General features: G+C 39.0%; 1 protein-coding gene across 5 annotated transcripts in view; it reads left to right on the top strand.

Annotated features, from left to right (window-relative positions):
• Nucleotides 1-23,173, top strand: part of MCTP1 (multiple C2 and transmembrane domain containing 1) — a 314,126-nt gene that overhangs the window by 130,841 nt on the left and 160,112 nt on the right. For all 5 annotated transcript variants that reach the window (XM_032205996.1, XM_032205997.1, XM_032205999.1 and 2 more), the window contains exon 3: nucleotides 22,662-22,804. In XM_032205996.1, coding sequence (XP_032061887.1) covers nucleotides 22,662-22,804 — 143 coding nt within the window. The remainder of the gene's footprint in view (nucleotides 1-22,661; nucleotides 22,805-23,173) is intronic.

The raw sequence follows: 23,173 nt of genomic DNA, 5'->3' as shown, positions 1-23,173 counted from the left end.
AGCACACAGTAAAAGGAGCTAAGGCCGACTAAACCCACACAGGAAGAGAAATAAGATTAGCTAACATTGATTTAATTGTACTATTACCTAATTTGCCTTCATTTTGAGGAAGTTTCAAACTAAGAAAGACTTAATTTAACTAAGTACGTTATTGCTGTCTTGTTCACTACTTACTTACTTTGTTCCTTTACTGCTTAACATAAATAATGGATCTGTGCTTAAAGACAACAACTCTCTATTTGATGTGTACAGGTGTTACCTGTTGGCCAATCTGTGGATCACATGTTGGTGTTTTACAGTTTGCACTGGGGCATGCACCACAAACAATTTCTGAAGGATATTTTGACCCACAGGAACACAGCTGGCTGTCTCAGTGACTCTGCATGCAACTTTAATTCAATTCTTATTTTAAGTTAGGTCAGCCAGTAATTCATTTCCAGGCAGCTATTTAAGCCTGATAATTCTGACTAACATATTGGGCTTTTGTCAAAACATATTCCTTGTGAGAGAGGAAAAGCAATAGTAGGACTGCAACTAAAAAAAAAATAGTATTATACAGAGTCTTTTTGTGTCAACTTGATGAAGTTACTTCGCTGATTTTAGGTCTCAAATACTCCCTGGTATTTCTCTGATATTTATGTCACCACAACTAAAATTTTAATATTCTCACTGTTGCAAGAACACATTTTTTATTTATATTCTTCCTCTAGATGTATTGATAGCCTATCAAGCTTTGCCAGACATTCATTAAAAATAAAGATACTCAAATGTTTTTGTTTGATGAGCTGGAGAGACATCCATATAACTTGCTCAGTTTCTGACTGATTTGTTGAAATTCAGTCATATCTGCCATTGGTATTATTTCTAAATGAGCAAAAATGTGATTATAAATGTGTTGGTTTGTTCGCAAGGAAAAGAACTGTAGTAGCTTTTCCCATAACAAAGGAATCTAAAGTAAACAAGGGATGGGACATTTGTCTCCTGAGGTGAAAATCCAGGTTCTGAACTGAGTAGTTTTAGCAAGGCACTGTAAGTGTGTCAGGAAGAAGAACTTTCATTGCCATCTTGTGAACTATACAAAATCCTTCACGTCAGGAGGGAGCACACCTGTAGCCCCCCACTACTTGCTTAGGCTTCAGATCTCAACTGGGCTTGGGCTTCCAAGAGTCTTTATTTCAGAAATTTAGAGGAAAATATAAAAACAGTACCTTGTTCAGTGCTCCTTTGTAAGGCTTTGCCTGACAATTCTGGTGGCCTTCTACAAAAATGGTTATAGTACTGGTGAATAGGAGAAGAGCAACAGACATCATCTACCTGGACTTATGCAAGGCATTTGATAGTGTCCTGTGTGACATCCTTGTCTCTAAATTGGAGAGACATGGATTTGATGGATGGACCACTCAGTGGGTAAGGAGTTGGCTGGATGGTCGCACTCAAAGAGTTGTAGTCAACAGCTCAATGTCCAGGTGGAGATCAGTGATGAGTGGTGTTCCCCAGGGGTCGGTATTGGCACTGGCATTGTTTATCATTTTTTTTTTGATGATATGGACGGTGGGATCAAGTGTGCCCTCAGCAAGTTTGCTGATGACACCAAGTTGTGTGGTGTGGTCAACATGCAAGAAGAAAGGGATGCCATCCAGAGGGACCTGTACAGGCCTGAGAGATAGGCCTGTGCAAACATCATGGAGTTCAACAAGGCCAAATGTAAGGTCCGTGGGCCCAGTCAATCCCAAGCACAAATATAGGCTAGGTGGGGAGTGGATTGAGGAGAAGGACCTGGTGGTGTTGGTAGACAAGAACCTCACCATGAGCCAGCAATGTGCACTGGCATCCCAGAAAGCCACCCACAACCTGGGCTGCAAGGGGATTGCCCCCCTCTGCTCTGCTCTCATCAGACCCCAACTGGAACCCTGCACTCAGCTCTGGGGCCCGCAGCACAAGGAGAACACAGAAGTGTTAGTACAAGTCCAGAGGAGGCCACAAGGATGATCAAAAGGGTTAGAGAACCTCTTCCGTGGAGACAGGCTGAGGGAGCTGGGATTGTTCAGCCTGGAGAAGAGAAGGCCTTGGCGAGACCTCACAGCAACCTCACAGCAACCTCCAAGTACCTAAAGGGGGCTACAGGAGAGCTGGGGAGGGATCCTGTGTCAGGGGGTGTAGGGATAGGATAAGGGGTAAAGGTTTCAAACTAAAAATGGGTATGTTTTGATTAGATGTAATGAAGAAATTCATTACTCTGAGGGTGGTGAGGCCCAGGCTGCCCAGAGGAGCTGTGACTGCCCCATCCCTGGCAAGTGCCCATCCCAGGCTGGATGGGGCTGGGGCCAGCCTGGGCTGGGGGGAGGTGTCCCTACCCATGGCAGGGGGTGGCACTGGGGGAGCTTTAAGGTCCCTTCCAGCCCAAACCATTCTGGGATTCTGTGATCCCAAGCTAAAACCTGTCCATTCATGACTGAATGGCCTTGCTGCCGTGTTCTGTGTTCCTGTTTGTTTTCTCTTTCTCGTGATGTTACTCAGACTGAGGATATTGTGAGCAACTGTAGAACTGGAATGAAGGGAACTGCACAGGTGTTAAGCAAGCACTTGGAGAATTTAGATAGCTGCTGGGTGGAAAGTGCACAGAAGGGTGTTAAATTTGGAAAGTCATTTCTCTCTAAATCCTCTCTAGTGTAATACTTGATATCTTTTATTTATTTTTTCAATAATTCCTGTGGTAGCACCAATGTTATTTCACTAAGAATGGGCATGTAAAACTGAATTCTTACTAGAATTTTGTCTGGGTGCAAGAGGAGATTCAGCAAGAACAATTCACTTATTGAAATGCACAGGGAAAAAAAAAAAAAAGTCCTGTTCTGAAGTTTTTTGTTCAAATTCGTTTTGCCACTGAGAAGGATGTTAGAGGGAAATAACATGTGCTTGTCACATTTGGCACCTGTTTAAAGCCCCTTGTGGAGACAGAGTACTGACTTCACCCGGACCTTTGGTCTGAACCAGTACCAGCATTTTTGTTGCATTGCCTGCATTCTAAAACACTGCTTGTGTTAGGTGTTTTGAACCAGAAAGTGATTATGGGACAGTCTGTGGGAGGCACTGTGTAAGGATATATATCCAAATGCTAAATGCAGCTGCTAAGACAGTTGTGTTGGATATTAAAATCAGAGGTTGGGAGATTTATCACAGGAGTGTCACAGAGAAGTCATAAGCTGTAAGTCTGCAGCAGCCCAGTAAGCCTTCCCTCCAAAACTTTTTTTCAGATGCCCTGGAAAAGCCCTCTGCTTAAAACCTGACACTTTTTATTTATTTATTTATTTTTCCTGAGTGCTGTAAATCTCACTCCAAAAGCATACTTTAACTACTGGTTTTAAACTTATATTTTTGTTCCTTAATTCTCAAACTGCAGTTTCACATATCTTTTTAGAAACCTGCTTCTGAACATATTGCAGTCTTGGAATTCAAAGTTGAATTCTCCTTGCGTGAATGTTCTGCACACTTTGTCTTACCCACATTTATAAAAAGACAGCATAACATTCTCAGAGGAAAGGGAAAAGATTGCAGCTGTATTTATGTGGCTAGCAATGCCAGCATTGCTCATGGCTATCGGTTGATAAATAGCACAGTTGGTAGTCACAACAAGGGAAGAACAGAACATTCTTTCTTCATCAGAGGACCAACATCTTGCTGTTGTCTTCTCAGAGGGTTGAAAATAGGTCTTCATTATCACAAGCAATGTTTCTGTACCAATGTGTGCAGTATGAGAGCAGGAAATGTAACTATTCTTCTTAACTCCTCATCTTTATAGGAAAACCTGTCTTCAATCTGATCAAGCTTTCCTTCCAACTATCGCTAAGCTGTGGTACCATGGTGACATCTCAGCTTTGTGATGAGACGGTTTACAGTTTTCTTCTGGCAAAATCCTATAATGACCACAAGTGTAGTTTTTAGAATTTGCTTTATTTAAATGCTTCCTGAAGTAAACCATATACTTAGTTAGATTTCAAAATTTAGTTTTCAATCCTTTTTCCTGTGAGCACTGTTGAAAATCATTGGTAATTTTATGTTGTGCTTTTTTTTTTTTTTTTAGTTTTAATTTCTCATTTCCTTTCTGTCATGGAAAGTATTTGTGTAATATGTATATTTTAATACTTTTTCACAAGAACTAAAATTTATATTTTAAAAAAAATCTTTGATTTTTTTTGGCTGGTCTCTCACTTCCGTATAGGTTTTATGCAACTACTTCATATCAGTAACATGCCTATATGATTTCTATGCAATATTTTAAGCAAAAAACAAACAAACAAACAACTGGCCAAACAAAAAACAACAACAAAAAACCTGTGTCATTGATTCATTTTTGTTTTAAGAGAGACTTGACTTACACTGAGATGTAAACTGAAATGTTGTAGCACAACTGGTGGAAGTTAACTACATTTTAGTCATTAGTATTCTACCATTCTCTTTGGTCCAAGGAACAATATCAAAATATTCTTTTAAATGTTCTAGATACTTTTTTCTCACAGTCTTTTCTTGCTTCACTGGCGTCAGGAAGCCACTCCCTTTAGTGCTCATAGTGCACAAACTTCGGAAATAAATAGCACAGATTAATCCCACTAAGTCTTATGGTTTGCATGGTGTCAATAAACAGACTAGCTACATGATGAATTTGATCACTTCTGGTTTTAAAATCTATAAATTTTACCAGTACACATGAAAACTTATCTGTTCTTGCAAAATAACAATGGAAAGTTTTGAGTGTAAATAAATTTTCATTTGGCTTTTTCACAATGATCGGGCAGTAGCTTATTTTGTGTGTGAAATCATCCAGGAAGAGTTCTTGAAAAGAGATGCTTGCAATGTCCTAAGGCCTTGGCCTGTAGTTGGATAATACCACCATACCTCTGTGTCTCTGCAGAAGACTATTTGACAGTGCTGCTTAAGACTTTGTACAAGGAGTGGAGTTTCTCAACTCCCTGGCTCTGGCACTGAAACTTGTACCTGAAATTTTAAGAAATAAAACAGAAATTTTACATTTTCAATATGAAATGTTTACCACAGCAAGAAACTAGCTGTTTAAATTGAGCATAATTGAGAGAGATGACAGTCAAAACAAGGAAAAATCCAAATAACTGCAATAATGTAAGAATATACACATAGAGCTTGTATTTTGTCTGGTGAATTTCTCCATAACCATATACATTGTCAGGATGTGGAAGAGAAGAAAATACCAACAAAATAAGAAGTAAATAATACGTAATTGGCTGCTCTTGGCTTGGACTGGTGTACGCTTCATTGGGTTAAAAACTGGCTGAATAGCTGGACTCAAAGAGTTGTGGTGAATGGAGTCAAATCCAGTTGGAGGCCGGTCACTAGTGGAGTCATCCAGGGCTCGGTACTGGGGCCACTCCTCTTCAATATCCTTGTCAATGATCTGGATGAGGGGATCGAGTGCACCCTCAGTAAATTTGCAGATGACACCAAGTTAGGTGCGTGTGTCGATCTGCTTGAGGGTAGGAAAGCTCTGCAGGAGGATCTGGATAGGCTGCACCGATGGGCTGAGGTCAACTGCATGAAGTTCAACAAGGCCAAGTGCCGGGTCCTGCACCTGGGGCACAATAACCCCAAGCAGAGCTACAGGCTGGGAGAGGAATGGTTGGAAAGCTGCCAGGCAGAGAAGGACCTGGGAGTGATGGTGGATAGTCGGCTGAATATGAGCCAGCAGTGTGCTCAGGTGGCCAAGAAGGCCCACAGCATCCTGGCTTGCATGAGAAACAGTGTGGCCAGCAGGGCTAGGGAGGTGATCGTCCCCCTGTACTCAGCTCTGGTGAGGCCGCACCTCGAGTACTGTGTTCAGTTTTGGGCCCCTCGCTACAAGAAGGACATCGAGGTGCTCGAAAGAGTCCAGAGAAGGGCAACAAAGCTGGTGAGGGGTCTGGAGAACAAGTCCTACAAGGAGCGGCTGAGGGAGCTGGGCTTGTTCAGCCTGGAGAAGAGGAGGCTCAGGGGCGACCTTATCGCTCTCTACAGATACCTTAAAGGAGGCTGTAGCGTGGTGGGGGTTGGTCTGTTCTCCCACGTGCCTGGTGACAGGACGAGGGGGAATGGGCCAAAGTTGCACCAGGGGAGTTTTAGGTTGGCTGTTAGGAAGAACGTCTTTACTGAAAGGTTTGTTAGACATTGGAACAGGCTGCCCAGGGAAGTGGTGGAGTCACCAACCCTGGAGGTCTTTAAAAGACATTTAGATGTAGAGCTTAGTGATGTGGTTTAGTGGAGGACTGGTTAGTGTTAGGTCAGAGGTTGGACTAGGTGATCCTGGAGGTCTCTTCCAACCTAGAAATTCTGTGATTCTGTAAAATAAGAGCGATCAACCTTAAGATACAGCTGATTCTGTGCAGCCACGAAACATTGAAAGCACACATATGTGTAATGCAATGCACTTAAAATTATTGAAAAGACTTTTTATGTAAGCTTACCTACAGAGAATGTAATTTATGCTTGAATCGTGCATCACTATTGAAGGATATTGAAATTCAATCCTAAACTGTAGTGTGTACTGGGCAATGATCCAGATCTACAAACTGTTCATCTCCACAATACAGGTAGATTGGGATTAGGGTATGAATTTTGCTTATTGTGAAATACAGCTAAGTCTATTACAGGGTTGAAAATGATGGCAACATGTTTGTGGAAAGGTGTGATGAGAGGATTAATGGCATAAATCAATACTGTAGCACTTCAATACTTGTATCTTCATGATGTGGGAAATAGTCACAGGGCCATAGCCAAAGAGAAAAGTTACTCAGAATATAACAGGAAGCCAGAAGCCAAATTGTTTCTAGAAGGTCTTTCAGATCAGTATTTTTGTGCTACTAAATGGAAACATTTTTCAAAGCATCTTTTTAATTCTATTTCTATTTTAACATTTTTGTTGTGTCTGGAATTTTAGAGCTATTTAATACAAAGGAAATCAGATATAATTTGGTTTTGAATGGAAATCAAAGTTCATATTTAGTTTAAATGAGAATATGCAAGAGTGTTAGCTTATTTTAAGGTGTTTCAAAGGGATTACATTGTTTTATCTGAGTCACAATTATACTTAATACATTTTTATAAGCTCTCCAGGAGATATGAGGGTCTGGAACAGCTAATTTTTGAAAGCTTGGTTTCTTTACAACAGAGATACTGAGTGTATGATGCTGAAACAAGAGATCACAGCTTGGCTTGCTTCTTACCCTGGTATTCTTGTAAATGTATGTAGATGTGTGACAGCATTCATACATCATAAAAATATTTACAGGATGTTTTATTTAAAGATACATGGTCATTAGGTACACAGAGGTTTTTATTTGTATTTCACTAAAGATACCTAAAATTAAGGAAGAGCCTGCTGCAGTTTTGTGTCTCTTTTCTGTAGAGAGATGTTAGCTTGGTTAAAGAGAATTACAGCTGTGGTTTTATTTCTAACTGTCAACAGATACAGATCAGCATTGCCCACTATAAAATGCAGACTGGGAAAATACATTCCAGCTCTGCCGTAGCCTTGCTGCTGCAGTTGTTTTTCTGTAGCAGTGTGGTGGACACACAGTGTGGCACCGCCAAGGAGCTGCTGCTTGCTCTCGGGAGGCCGGTAGTGGTGTGTTCACCTTACTGAGAGGTAGACCTTAGGCAGGATCCTGGTGGCAGTGGCTCATACCTAATGGTAACTGAGGAATAATTGACAGAAGAGCAAGGAGGAAAGAGTGAAGTGCAGATCTGAGAAACGGGAGGGCAGCATACCCAGAAGGGCAGAGGTAAGCACCCATCTCATGTGTTGCAAGCAGCTTTGTCCTTCTGAGCAGAAGGTGCTGAAGTCCACAGAAGGATGGGCTTAGCTGTGTTGCTTTGGTTCCTTCTGATCTCACCTCGACATTGTGCCTGTTCTCTCACTGCACTGGTTCACCACCATCAAGCAAACTCCTTAAGTCTCCGTGCAGTGCTTTTCTTCTAATATGGCTTTCTGTTTCTGCTATAGCCAGGCATTCTTATGTGCTATTGGATATCCTCACTTGGAGGGCGATGGTATCCTACTGCCGCTTTGAAAACTTCAGAAGAAACAGGTGCTCCTTGAAGTTGAAAATAAGTCATCATTTTCACCCTACTAATCTCTTTTTCTCCCTTGTATTTTGGTAAGCATCTGATCTGCGTTTCTCTTAACACAATGTGGCACTTGTTATTTTTTCCCTCATTTCTCCATCACAAGAAGAAAGAAACATCTGAGGATACTGCACGGCAGCCTTATAAAAGGACTGCTAAATGCTTGTCGTGGTTTAACCTGGCTGGCAGCTAAACACCACACAGCCATTCGCTCACCCTCCCCCCTCCCTCTCTGGGACAGGGGAGAGAAATGGAAAGTGAAACCCGTGAGTTGAGATAAAGACAGTTTAATAAGACAGGAAAATAATAATAACAATAATAATACAATGGTGATAATAGTACTAATAGTAATAATGTGTACAAACAAGTGATGCACAATGCAATTGCTCACCACCCACTGACCGATGCCCAGCCTAACCCCGAGCAGTCTGGCCCCCTCCCCCGGCTAGCCACCCCTATATATTGTTTAGCATGACCCCAGATGGTATGGAATACCCCTTTGGCTAGTTTGGGTCACCTGTCCTGGGTCTGTCCCCTCCCAGCTCTTACTGCACCCCCAGCCTGCCTGTTGGCAGGACAGAGCAAGAAGCTGAGATGTCCTTGGTTTAGTATAAGCACTGCTCTGCAACAATGAAAACGTTGGGGTGTTATCAGCACTCTTCTCATCCTAAGCCAAAACAAAGCATTCTACCAGCTACTAGGAAGAGAATTAACTCTGTTCTAACTGAAACCAGGACAATGCTGTGCCTTTAAAGGGGAGTCTTTTACAGTGGGGAGATGGACTGTCAAGTCCGGTTCATGTCTCAAGTAAATTTATGGGATTATTAAATAATTTGAGAACATGTTCTCAAGCCACTCCTTGGGATCTTACAATTAAAAATTTTACAATTCCAAAGCAAACTTAGTCTCAGTTCCTCTGGAGACAGCAACAGGTGCTATGAATTTCCCATGGCAAGGTCTAGCCAAAGCTGCCTGTGAGTGTTGGCTGTATGCCATGCTACGAAAATGGCAAATAGGGGTATGTTTCAGCCACCACTGTCTGTAGGCTCTTACACTTTACCAGCTTCTGCACAACCCTACTAATCAGGCATCCAAATAAAATACTGAATTTTTGGAGCCTCGGAGTGCTTTGAGCCAGAATTTACATCTGTGAGTAGCAGCGTATTTAATGCAGTGAAAATTTAAAAATAAAAATCCCCAAATGGAGTTTTATTTATGAGAGTTATGCAGATTACACAAAAATATTAGTTGATATAACTGAGTGGATATGAAACAGATATTTATGAAAGACAAAAATAACTTTATAGTTTTTTTTTTCAAACATATTTTAATGTGTTGGTTTTAGGCACCCAGATTTGAAAATGTCAGTTTGCAGTACACTGGGAAAACTCATATGCTGCAAAGGTGAGGATGTATTAAGGTAAATTGTGGGCTAAGTAAGAAGGCTGTGCTGCCATTCAGCGAGACCTGGACAGGCTGGAGAGATGGGCAGGAAGTAACCAAATGAGGTTTAATAAGAGCAAGTGTAGAGTCCTGCACCTGGGAAGGAACAAACACATGTATCAGTACAGGCTGGGGGATGACCTGCTGGAGAGGAGCTCTGAGGAGAAGGACCTGGGGGTCCTGGTGGATGACAGATTGGCCATGAGCCAGCAGTGTGCCCTCGTGGCCAAGAGGGCCCATGGGATCATGACGTGCATTAAAAGGAGCGTGGCCAGCAGGGCAGGGGAGGTGATCCTCCCTCTCTACTCTGCCCTGGTCAGGCCTCACCTGGAGTACCGTGTCCAGTTCTGGGCTCCCTGGTGCAAAAAAGACAGGGATCTCCTGGGAAGAGTCCAGCGGAGGGCAACAAAGCTGATACGGGGCCTGGAGCATCTTCCCTATGAGGAAAGGCTGAGAGACCTGTTCAGCCTGGAGAAGACTGAGAGGGGCTCTTACCAATGTTTACAAATATCTTAAGTGTGGGAGACAGAGAGATTTGGCCAACCTCTTTTCAGTTGTTCACGGGGACAGGACAAGGGGTAATGGCCACAAGATAGATCACAGGCAGTTCCACACCAACACGTGAAAGAACTTCTTCACGGTGAGGGTGATGAGCATTGGAACAGGCTGCCCAGGGAAGCTGTGGAGTCTCCTTCTCTGGAGATATTCAAGGCCTGTCTGGACACCTACCTGGGAAACCTGCTCTAGGGAACCTGCTTTGGCAGGGGGGTTGGACCCGATGATCTTTAGAGGTCCCTTCCAACCCCTTCAATTCTGTGATTCTGTGATTCTGTAAGTAAGTTTATCGTATATTTGAAAATCACTAGCATATAACAAGAAGTACAGCAGGCTTCTTAATAATTCTAGGTAATTTCTAGATTTTAGAATTACAGAATTTATTTCTGATTTTTACAATAAATTCTGTCTCTGTTGGAGATAATACTAGAATCTCTATGAATCTGAGTGGGCCAGAATTTCTCCTCCTGTAACAGTCTTGTTTGTAATATAACATATGTATATATGTGTATATATTCAATATATTAGGATCCTATAAGAATGCAATAGAAAGAAAACAGTAAAATTTTCCTTAATGTCTTTGGAGGAATGCTCTTGATAGATTGCTCACTTTTTCTAGAAAAGGCCATTTGAGCAGTTGTGTTTTACAGTTAAAAAATAAATAAACAGTTAACTAAGAACTTATAAGTACTTGTGCAGATGTGATGTTTGGGCTGTATGTTTAGTATTTTGGTTACAAGTCAGTTTTAGAAGAATAGAAGTAAAGAATTTGAAGGAATGCTAATGAAACCTGAAGTACTCATACAGCATGTAACAAACAATAAGAAATGATGCCACTAGGTACAGTTGTGTAATTTGTGATCGTATAACTTGAAGTACAATACAACTTGAGATTCAGAGGAGTCCATCACTCTGAAAATATGTTCTCTAACATGTGAAGACAGCATTTTATTTTTATTTTTATTTTCAGTTTTAAGGTACCATTGGTCTCCTGGGTTTGATCCTATGATACAGTATGAGAAAGCAAAACTGATGTTTAAATTTGGTTGTAAAGCTTTTGTGCCCATACACCATTAGCTGACACTGCTGTGATCCCTTTGTTGCAGCTCTTCTGAAGTACCGGTACAGAATACTTTTGGATTAGCTTGCCTGTTCACATCAATACAGAGAAAAACAGTTGTTAGAACAGAATCCACCTGGTGTTAGCTGAATACTTACAAAATTTAGTTGTAATTAAAGGAAGAAAAAAAAATATGGAATTTTCAGACTCACCTATTGCAGAGACAAACTGCTTATCTTCCATAACCTAATGTTAATTTCTGCTGTACCTTTTCCTACCTATGCTCCTGCTTTAATGCTATCTACAGCAGTATTTTGGACTGCAGTATGTGTAATTTCCCTGGGTACATGCTCCAACCTGTACAAAGTAAAGAAATCTCTTCTCTCTGTCTTGTCACCTTGTTATACCTTTTATTACCTACACTTTTATGAATAGCATTTTTAGTTGCAATAAGTTACTTCCCTTTTCATTATTCTCAAGAAGAAATCTTCAAGTTGAGCAAATGCAATATATTCATCTCAACCTCTGCAGCCCTTTTGGACTGATTTCTCCACTGATAATGCAAAATGTTTAGGAAAGGAAGCAGTGCAGAATTATTAACAAGATAGGTTTTTTTTCATGGTTATTTTCTAATCAGTTTGAGTTTGGAAGCTCATCTTAAAATCAGGGTTAAAATATTAGCTTATTTTTGATCAAAATATTTTATCATGACTTCTGATAATGTTTTCTTCTATATTAACTTCCATTTGATTTGCTGCTGTCATATTTGTGGTAGTTCTCACTGTCATAAGAAATGGGAGTTTTGCTAATAGGAGAGGTTAATGGGTATACTGTAACTACTCCTTGTCTGACTGCAGCATACCAGTGGTGATATTGTTACTTTCTTTTAAGACACAGTTTGGTGATTAAGTGTTGGCACATGAGTAAGCTAGAATGCAGAAGATAGCAGTCCCAGCAAACACACCTTCTGCCTAAGAGCACTAAAATGTCTGTCACTGAGACCTGGGAGGAAAAAAAAAAAAAATTATAAGTGGAAACCTTGCATTCTTGAGGCTGTTTCGTATTTCTTCTATATCTTCTCCTATATGATCTTATGGCTGTAAAATTCAGAGGCACTTATTTTCTGTCTAAAAATTATTTCAGCATTGACTGTGCTTAGAATTTGACTTAAAACTAGGAAATCCAAACCGCTGTTTTTCTCTGTAGTATGGTCCTACCAAGACTGCACAGAAACTCAGATTTATGAAAAGGACTTTCTGTATTTATTTCTGAAATGAAATAAAGCTCTTGATCTCTTGATAGCCTTGTATATTTATTTGCTGCCAAGTCTCAAATAGGAAAGTGAATTGTGGGCATAAATTGAGTGGACAGTCCGACCCTGAGTGAGTTGATTTAAACAGGTGGATGTAGACAAAAGACAGACAGAGGGAGATCTCACAATGAGTCCCAATAGCAGTAGCATGGTGCAGAGGCTCTCGTGGGAGCTACATAAGGCACTGCACAGCTAGCTGGTCAAGGGCTGCTCTGTGCTGGTGTGGCTTCGCCTTCTGTTTTGTGTGTGGTTTGGGGCACCACAGCATAAGAAGGGCGTAAAACTGTTAAAGAGCGTCCAAAGGAGGGCTACAAAGATGGTGAAGGGTCTCAAGGGCAAGATGTATGAGGAGCGGCCGAGGTCCCTTTGGTTCCTTCAGCCCAGAGCAGAGCAGGCTGAGGGGAGGCCTCATGGCGGTCTGCAGCTCCTCACAGGGAGCGGAGGGGCAGGCGCTGAGCTCTGCCCTCTGGGAACATCGACAGGACCCGAGGGAATGGCATGGAGCTGGGACAGGAGAGGGTCAGGCTGGGGGTTAGGGAAAGGTTCTGCACCCAGAGGTGGTCAGGCACTGCAACAGGCTGCCCAGGGCAGTGGTCATGGCACTGAGCCTGATGGAGTTCAAGAAGCATTTGGACAACGCTGTCAGAGATGTGAATTGCTTTGGGATGATCCTGTGTGGAGCCAGCGGTTGGACTTGATGATCCTTGTGTATCCCTTACAACTCAGGTTATTCAGTGATTCTGTGAATCTATGACACATGGCATGAGATTGAAAAGGAAGGAAGAACTGAGTTGAAGTGAGACTGATCACTTGGAAATAACAGATAATAATAGGTAGTAGAGGAACCCAGATTTTTGTTGAAGGCCAAAAGTTTCCTGCTCATCCAGTAGGAGCAGCAAGAGATAGCTATAGGACACAACGTGGTGTTCCCTACTAAGTTGCCATTATTCCAAATCCTGAAGGGTTGCTAACCAGGTCTCACATTAATTGACATCATTGAAAAATACATTGAAAGCATGTAAGATGTGGCTCTGTCCTTGTTCAGGTTCTGTCTTGTAAATTATCATGGTCTGGAGGCATCATTTGGAACTTCTTCCTCTCAAACAATAAACCTGTAGTTCTGATACCACTTGTATTAGTTCCAGAAATGATAAAAATATATATTTATTTATTTTGACACAAGACTGTTAACACTAGAGATCTTTCACTTTGAAATGTCTATTTTTGGTTTAAGAAGATCAGTACTGGGAATAAAATATGTTTTGTTTTTATTAATACAAATGATGAACATAAGAGGGAATTGTTTATCCAGCAACTGCATTCATTTAATGCTTCTCAAATAATTTCCCTTTCCTTCAGTTTCATTACCATGCTTCTTATTCTTTAAGTATTGTAGGAACGTGTTTATTATTCACTTTAATTTCACATGACAATGTGTCGTGTAGTTAAATGGATTTTTCCTTTGGTAGGTATGTGGAGTATAATGCTAGCATTGCAGATTAGAAAATGTACATGTTTGTTGCTTGTATTTGTGGTGGCTAAGCTTTCATTCCTATTTAATAGCTTTTGTTCTCAAAGAACATACGAATATTCGTAAGAGGAGGAAAAGTGTGTATGCTCCTACATACATCTCTAAGTCATTTTATGAATGCAGTTCAATGAGTAAGTCATCCCAAGTTCTAAACATCTGACTGAAGCTTTGAATCATTTTGTTCCTATAACCATGAAGTAACAGAGGTAAAGCAAGAGGACTTTGACAGTGCTAAAAATAAGGTTAAAAATAAATAAATAAATAATAGGCTGTCCAGTCACCTATAACCTGTCAGGCATAATATGTTACTAAAGTGGTATGGTTTAAATAGTGTGCCACTGTAGTACAATCAAAGATGCAGACATTTGTGTCAAAAATTGAGTGATGTTCCTAAGTGGACCGTTGCAGTAGGAATTTGTACCAAGATCAAAAGATAGATTCTTCAGATCACATTACCTACTGGACAGGGAAGAAGATGTAGAACTTGAGTACTTTAAGTTACCCCAGGAGCCAAAATCCTCACGAAACCTGTTGTTAGTAATGCAGATAAATTATTGCAGGTTGGTGGCAGCATCTTGACTTGGGACTTCCAGACCACTGTCCTCTGATTGAGGTGGAAGAATCTGGTCTGTTAATTCAAAGTCATTACAAGGCAATAAACACCCGTGTTTTTAAAGTGTCTAAAAGTGAATTGAAAGTTATGCTTTGTTTACATGCGACTATGTCTGTTGTGGCTTTTGTTTGTTTGTTTGTTGTGTTTCTCAGATGACCTTAAAAAAATTAAGGAAATAACAACATTAATGTTTTTTAGCTAGAAAATTAGAATGTTGTTTTAAGGCAAGTTTCACATACTGCGTTTCTGTGAATGTTTCTTCACAGTGGAAGCTCTCCTTCACATGACTTTAGCAGGGATTGCCTATGCCATGAGTATGAGTTTCAGCTGAGGTATTAAATACACATTGTACCTTTTTGTTGTGCCTGACATATGCGAGCTGCATGCTGCTAGAGGCTTCTATTTTTGTTTTACCTAACAATTTTATTTTCCATAAAATAAAAAATAAATACGTAACAGCTGAGATCAGATCAAAGATCTGATTGTATTTCAGCAATTATTTAATGTGTAGTAACTATTCTCCCTGGGGAATGGGAAAAAAATACTAATAAGAGATTGTTGACTGTATTGTTACATTGACAAGGGCAAATCACATTTGTCTATTGCAACTGTATAAAAATACATATATTATTTCTGTTAAACTGGAAGATATAATGTGTAAGACCTACAGAAAGCAAATCAGATTTTTCTGTCTGTATAAGAGGTGAAACCTCTGATTTTGCAAAAGATGTCTGTCATCACAAATAAATGGTCATGCTCTAAACAATTTCAGGAAGATTTTAATTTCAGTCATAAGCTTTTAGGAGTGGTACATCCTTTGGTCAGGGGGTGTACTTCTGTTTACCCTGAGTAATTAGAATAATAATTCATGCTGTAAGGATCACATTTCTGTAACATAAATTCTCTTTGAATGAACCTTACGTCAGCCATGCTTAAGATTAAATAAGTTTTCTTGAAATTAGGCTGACCTTTGAGTACTTGCTCTTTGTCTATCCTGTGCTATGCCAGTCTGGTTTTATCATTCCTTGTATTTCACAAGCATAATTAGTATTTATATAGATGGGTATTTATTAAACAAAGATGATTTATCATGGGCTATACTGAAATCTAGTAGTTAAGCTGCCTTTTTCATGGAAGAAATGAGTCTTCAAAAGAAAGATAAAAAACTATGACTGCTATAACCAACATTTTTTTTTTAATGGACACTGAATAATTAAAACTTTGTATTCCCTATTGACTCCTGAGTAGAAGATCTCTGAATCCTGTAGCACTTGTGTGCTCACTGTAAATTTGTAATTGGTATCTTCATTCTTAGGATATTAATATTCCATAAGTGCTTTTTAAAGTAATTAGTGTCCTTCTTAGATGAATTGGGTGGATAATTCTTTGTTAGGTGGACAGAAGGACAGAAACTAGGATTGTTGATGGAAAAGCTGCATTTTTTAGTGTACGCAATAGTGTAAGTGAATAAGATGAATTATTATTTTTGTTTGTTAAATTAATATAAAATAGCTTGTGGTAAATATTTTCCCTAGTTTTAGTAATAGACTAAAGGGGAATGTCAGTACTCCTGAGCAGACATATTCTTTATGTTTCTTTTTATGAGACTTTTCATATCACAATTTGGAAATATTAAATATGTAAAAAAATAGAAACTGATGCATGTTTTGCTTGGTATACTCAATTAACACATACTTGAGAACCATCCTCTCAGTTTTTCTTCTACCTTGGTTGTAAAAAAGAAAATGATTCGAGACTGAAAAACTTCATTATTGGAGAACAAAGTGAATGGAGTTGGAAAGAGAGAGTTCTCCAAGAAATGAATCAGGACCAAATGCTTGTATTAATAATTAAGCTTCTCAGGAATTATGATGTCAAAGTTACTGTGCATCTATGTACTTGTATGAAGTTATCATGGTGTAAATAATTAACTCTTGTTAATTATTTATACATCAGGACATAAGATTGGATTTTCTAAAATGGATTTATTTGCATAATGATTATTTGATGATCAGATATGGGTAAAAATCTAGTGAAGTCCTTTATGTGATAGTCCTTGAAGTTAAGGAAAAGTCAAAACCTTTCACAGTGAAAGTGAAGAAAAGTTCATATTTGTGACCAGGGATGGTACGCAGTCAATGGATTCTACTTTTTTTTTTATTATTATTATTATTTTATTTTTTTTTTTTTATAAGGTCTCACCCATAGGCAGTGGAGGCCGAGTTGTCTCAGCTACTGTGAAATGGAGCCTTATGAATTAAAGCGGACTGAAATTGCAGTTGGCTTGTTCTCTATGGCACACAGAAAATCTCTGCAATTTCAGGAGACACCTCATGAGATGTGCAGGTGTTCCTGTATGAAAATATCTGAAAGAGGGATGGGATTGGCCTTCAGGAGGAGTTTCAGTGAAGGTCCTCCCAATAGGTATTAGGGCCCTGTCCTGATTTACCAACTCTAGTGTCATGCTTTTAGACATTTGCTTTCTTTCTCTAAAAACTGTAGATGAAATGAAGTGATTCCAAGATTTTAATTAATTTAATTGAATTAAATTTGAATTAATTAAATTGAATTAAAATTGAATAATAATAGAAACACGTGACAGGGGTTTAATTATAGTTCCGAGAATAAATTAATTAAGAATATGCCTTGACCTTATTTCATTATTTTTGCTTCCAGATGTGTGTACATTGCCTTTTTTCTTGCAGTGTTGAAAATTTATTTTCTCCTCTATTTATTGGAAGTTTATTGTTTTTTATCTTGTGCTCATTCCCACAATATTCCTCATGTGTGTTGTACAGGAGCAGGCTCTTTTTAACTAATGTGATTTCCAATTAATATTCTTTAAAGCTTGCAGCTTTTCAAAGCACTAGGCTGAACTGGGTCTAAATGTGCATTCAATCGCACATATGTAATGAATCCAAATGAGACTTTTGATTTGTATTAGGTGCAACTTTTGTAACATTACTGCTTATCCTTAGTAGCTCTGTAGGCTGGGGAAAAAAAAAAAATAAAAATAAATAAACTAGCAAAACACACTGCTGTGAAAAATTGCGACATAAAAATTTCTGTCCATGTGGCTCATTTTGCAGCAGTGATTAACTGCCTACTGGGAAGAACTTAATGAATTGTGTTACTTGCTTTTTCTCCTATGACTAAAGGAGAGAGGAGAGTAAGCTTGTTTTTCTGATTTTTTCTGCTTTGCTTTCTCAACAGTCTAAAAAACAAGTGTTTCACAGGAGAAAGCTAACTTTTTTAATATTGTCCAAAAGCAGTAATTTGAAATTAGATTTTAAATTGCAGTGATGAGAATCAGAACTGTGCAGAAGCTTTTGATGGGCACAGGCTCTCTTCTCTGTCAGGAACAGGCTTGCAAATGGCTTTCTGTTCTGTTCTGAAAGTTATTCTGGACTGTGAGTGAAATGCAATGGTGGAGAAATTAATGCCTGTCATAGCTATATAGCTGCAACCAAATCAGTTAATTCTCTGGAGTGATAAATTTATTTGGTAGCTCACCATTTTTCTAAAATGCTTTTTTTTTTTTTTCTTCTTGATATATGAAGTATAAAAATACCTGTAGATGAAACAGCAGCTGAGTGCTGGTTTTCAGTATTGTTCATCTGCTTTATAATGTATCTATGTACAAGCATGAACGCTTTTTGCCTGTTTTTTTTTTTTTCTGTTTTCAGTACAAGGTTTTAAAATTTGCCTTTAGACTTTCAACATCTGGTTCCCATATGATGTAGGTAAATCTTCAGCTGAGTTTTTTTGGAGAAGCTGTTTGTTTGACTTCTGCCCTCCTGGAGTCAAGCACAGAAATGCTGCACGTAAATATGGAGACGTTGCCTCTTCCTTCTCTCATTAGCTCCAGTTAAGGGGGAGCAGTCTCAAGCTCATTACTTGTCTCACGGTTACATTTACCCCTCTGTTCATTGCTGAATTTTCTTAGGTTAGCGTTTATACCATTATGTTAAATAAGATTTAATTAAGGAAAAGAATCTAGTCAACAAGAGGCCAAATATGTTGAAAGGCATGTTACAAAGCCTCAGAAACCAATTACGTTTATGTATTGGTTTTGTTGAGAATGTTTCCTTTCTATCAGATATAATGTTGATTATTATTGCGGTGAAATTTGCCTAGGAGGTATTTTCTCTCTAGTTACTCTCCTATGGTTCCTTCTGGAAAGCAGTTTAGTATACTTCTGAACAAACTCTTTCTCCTGCAAAATGCTTTTATCTTTCTGTATATCCAAGATCTAATCTAAGCCCTAAACCTGCAAAGCTAACTCCATCTTAGGTGATGTCTACATAGGGAGAAGTGTTGGATTCAGGACAGTCAGCACATCCCTATGTTTTAGTGTGGAGGTCCTGCAGGGCCAGAGGAGCCTTCTCCCACAGGATCAAGGAACAACCACTGTGGTGGTGGGAAGTTTCTCCACTGAAATGCAGCAGCATCTTTAGGTGTCTGTTTGGCTAAGCCTCCTTAGCAAAGAGAGGCTGCCACCCTGTGTGGAGAATGCTTATTGCCTTTACACATGCAATGGTGCAGCTTCAGCAAAATATCAGTATCATAGAATCATAGATTCTATAGTTGCACAGTTTGGCTTTTTTGTAAGATTTTAAGCTCATGAGTGAAGGCTGTTTTGTAGTTAGCTGCTTCAGGTAGAATAAACATTTGGGGTATTAGGCTTTGGTGTATCAGGTTCATTTGAATGGTTTGATAACAAGGAAAACAATTAAAAAGCTGGGATTTGAGTAACAGGAATCCATGACTGGGTATCAGATTATTATTATTTTGTTTGAGGCCCATTCTGAAGACTTGTAGATTTTTACTGGGTTTGTGTGAGGTTAAGATCAAAAGTAAAATGATTTTAATAAAACGGCAAAGTTATACTTATGAAATTGAACTGAGGTTGTTAATTAAAACACACTTTATAATTTTATTATATATTAAAATCATATTAGCATATTATTAATATTGTACCGTTAATGTTTCAGTATTAATATAATATTAATGCAATTATATTAATAATGCAATATTGATATTATGTATTAATAGGGATCTATAATTGCTATGTAAAAAAATATTTTTTTTATTGTTATAATACATACTAAAATTGGGACCCTGTGACACAGAGCTGTGCAGGAGGTCACCTGATCCTGTTCAACAGAACACTTTAGATGGAAAGGGGTTTTGGCTTCTGCTGTGCCTTCTTTCATGCTCTGCTGCTGAGCACAAAATTCCAGAAAATCCTTTTATTTCCTTGGTGGGGTGGTGTTTAAAAAAGAATACTGGCTTGACACTTGGGCTCAGTGTGTGTTGTTCAAACACTACACCTAGGGGTTTCCTCAACTATGCAGGGCATTAGTGAAGGATTGCATGACTGATGCAATATATTTTTATTTGTTTTTAATTTTGTCTTTCTTTATATGCAACCTTCAAAAAATCTGATGAATTGTTCTTCAAGGAATGTGAAAGGTCTGTGAAGGGCACAGTACTTCTAACTAAATGGTTCTAGTGAGCTCTTGGTTTAAAGTGGGTATGTCTCAAAGCAAGGTTCAAGCATCCATTGCACAATGTTACAAAGCCTGAGATTTTGCAATACATTGTAAATGGAAGTAACATTTGATATGCTTCACTACTAAATTTGTTGCATAAAAATGAATTAAAATTAAATTGTTTGACATCTGTGTCCTGAAATATTCATGAGCTATTAATCTCACAACACTGTTTTATATTAATTTCAAACATGAAGAGAATTTTGTGAAATTTGCAGAATAAAAAGAATTGGTTAAAGACCAGATAATCAGTAGCTCAAGGCAGCCGTGAGGATAATCACTGGGATGATCTCCCATCACTACGGCTCGTGGGGGATATATGGCTCACATTCCTCTTGCTGATTTGTTTGTGTCCACATTCAAAGAATTTCACAGTTTGAACTCAAATATATGATCTTTGCCTTACTAATAAATTGTTACTACTATTTACATAACTAAGGAAAAAGTGATTTGTGCTAGAGTTAAGTTTTTATACCTCTGCGAGACTGCCTCAGTAATGATAAAAGTGAATGACGGCAGCCCTCTTACATGCAAGATCCCAGTTTCCACAGCTAGATTTTTGAAAGGGATATGTAATTTTAGCTAAAGAGTACTGACATCTTGTGGCTGCATGAAACAGTGCAAAGAGCTGTAGTCGTGCCAGAAGATAGCATTGCTGTTTTAATAAAAGACAATCACTGCATTTGCTGATGGTTGTAAACACAAATGTCTGGAATATGCAACCCATTAATGGTGAGAAGAAAGATTGTCCCCTGTTTTAGCTCATGACAATGTAATTTTGTTCATGTCAGATGTATTGTTGATTTTGAAATAAACTTGAATCCATTAGACTCAAATATTGTTAGGGCTGACAAACAGCTGGCAGAGAAGTAGAAAGATGAATGCCATCCGAAATTTTTCACTGAGATGAATTCTATGTACATAAATGTGAAATGTTACCAATTGGCGTTTTAGGGAAAGTAATTAGTTTGTATTTTCTATCAAATATTTTCCTTTCCTTTAAAGTCTTAACTATGTCTTTTGCAATCAAAATGCACAGTAAAAGACTGGCAGTGTTCTTTTGGCCTGCTGTGGAGGCCGTGGTTCCATGAGGACTGGGGCTGGCACAAGCTGTATGTCTCGTAGCTGTGTGGTTATCTTGAAGCAGGAGCCCACCCAGCTGTGAGCCACCCATGTATCTCACACGGAGAAGTCCCCAGAGCTGCTGCTGTCTGGTCTGGATGCAAATGGCCTTTTCTGGATGCAAGTGGCTAAAGCCTTGTGGCTCGCCATGTCCCTGTCCTTACCCCAGGTTCACCCCCTTTGCCACGTGCAGGTTTTTGGTCGAGGCATGGTGAGTGGAGTCAGATTGTTGGAAATAATATCACAGCATAATAATTTAGCAAATAGGCATGAGATCTGGTGTCAGGAGGAAGCAAATTTGTTTCTAGACAAAGCTGGTTTCAGTTCGCTCACACTGACACCCACATGCTCACAAAGGCCATGTGTTGTGCAAGGCTTTGTCCTGTGACCAGGAGGGAAGGGGATGCCAGCTGGCAGGTCCTCATACCTCCCAGGCTCCCAGCAGTGGTGTCACCACTGTGTTTTGCACATGCCATTTGGTACCTTCTGGCAGCTGCAGTGATATAACAGTCTGTGTATGTCACCAGGTGTTTAGTTAGTGTCTGTTGTCTCCCTGTCTGGCTGTCCTGAGGAGAAGATGCAGATGTGCACCTGGGTGGATTGCTAACCTCTGTGGCCTCAGCATGTACCGTTCTTGTAGCCTTCCTTCTGCCACTCATTTTTTTGATGCTTTCACACCCATGCCCCATCCATGGCCCATTCACAGCATTTTTAACATTTCTATTTCAGTTCTTTATGGGGTTACATTTCTGGTCAGTCAACTGTTACTCATATCAGGGAGCTTAAGCCTGTGCTTGCCTGCTGTTACGTGGTTGCTGCAGGAAGCACATGAACTTTGTGGCCTGAATTTAGGGTTACTTTCCTCACCTTGACTGGTGTAGGAAGCCTTCATGGCAGAAGGAATCCTGGAAGCAATAAAGTCAATGAAGAGTTACACTGGTGATGTCTGTGGAGACAGGATTCATTCTTAACATCTGCCCATGCGTTTTCGGAGACTTAGTGTAATTAGATTAATGTATTAAATAAATTAATATTATAGTCTATTTTTTCTGATTACATTAAGGTAAGATCCTAGTCCTAATAAGTTCATTATTTTGTTAACTAAAGACTATAGCGGAAAAGCCAGTATTGAGTTTGGATTGCAAACAGAAAGTGATGCAAGTACCCATTCAATATCAGCACAGAGAATTAGCCAAGTAATGACACTGTGTAAAATAAATTGTGATAATAAAAAAGTAATTCTTTCCTCAGCTGATGTTTTTAATTTGACTATCAGTAAAAATTACATTTTTATCTGTATTGTATTGAAAGGACATAATTAACAGTATGTATTTTGTTAACAGGAACCAGTGATCCATACGTCAAGTTCAAACTTGGAGGAAAAGAAGTATTTAGAAGTAAAACAATACATAAGAACCTCAATCCTGTATGGGAAGAAAAAACTTCCATTCTTATAGATAATCTGAGAGAACCTATATATATAAAGGTATTTATGTCTGACAAATTACAACCAAAGAGCTATTGAAGGAAAGTACAGGTTATAATTGCTGCAAAAGTTATTGTGAAGTACTGCATTATTAAAAATATATATTTCGAGGTGAATTACTTAAATTAAATAAACATAATAATAATATGAGAACTTACCTTTTAAAATTTGGTAGAGGTATTTTAGTTTATTTCGGGCTGTAATTATTTCATGCTTCTTGAGAAGGTCATGCCCTTAAGAGACCTTAAGAGAAGGTCACTGCAAGAAAACTGCACTGTATATTGATGGCATGCCATTTATGTGTAGAAACATTGTATAATTCTGATATGAAGCATAATCTATCCCATTAAAAGCATTTTTTTCCTGACA

The sequence above is a fragment of the Aythya fuligula genome, chromosome Z (genome assembly GCF_009819795.1).
Source record: "Aythya fuligula isolate bAytFul2 chromosome Z, bAytFul2.pri, whole genome shotgun sequence".
Classification (NCBI taxonomy): Eukaryota; Metazoa; Chordata; class Aves; order Anseriformes; family Anatidae; genus Aythya; species Aythya fuligula.
The sequence above is the reverse complement of the archived record's forward strand: the minus strand, read 5'-3'. Positions and strand labels throughout refer to the sequence as shown.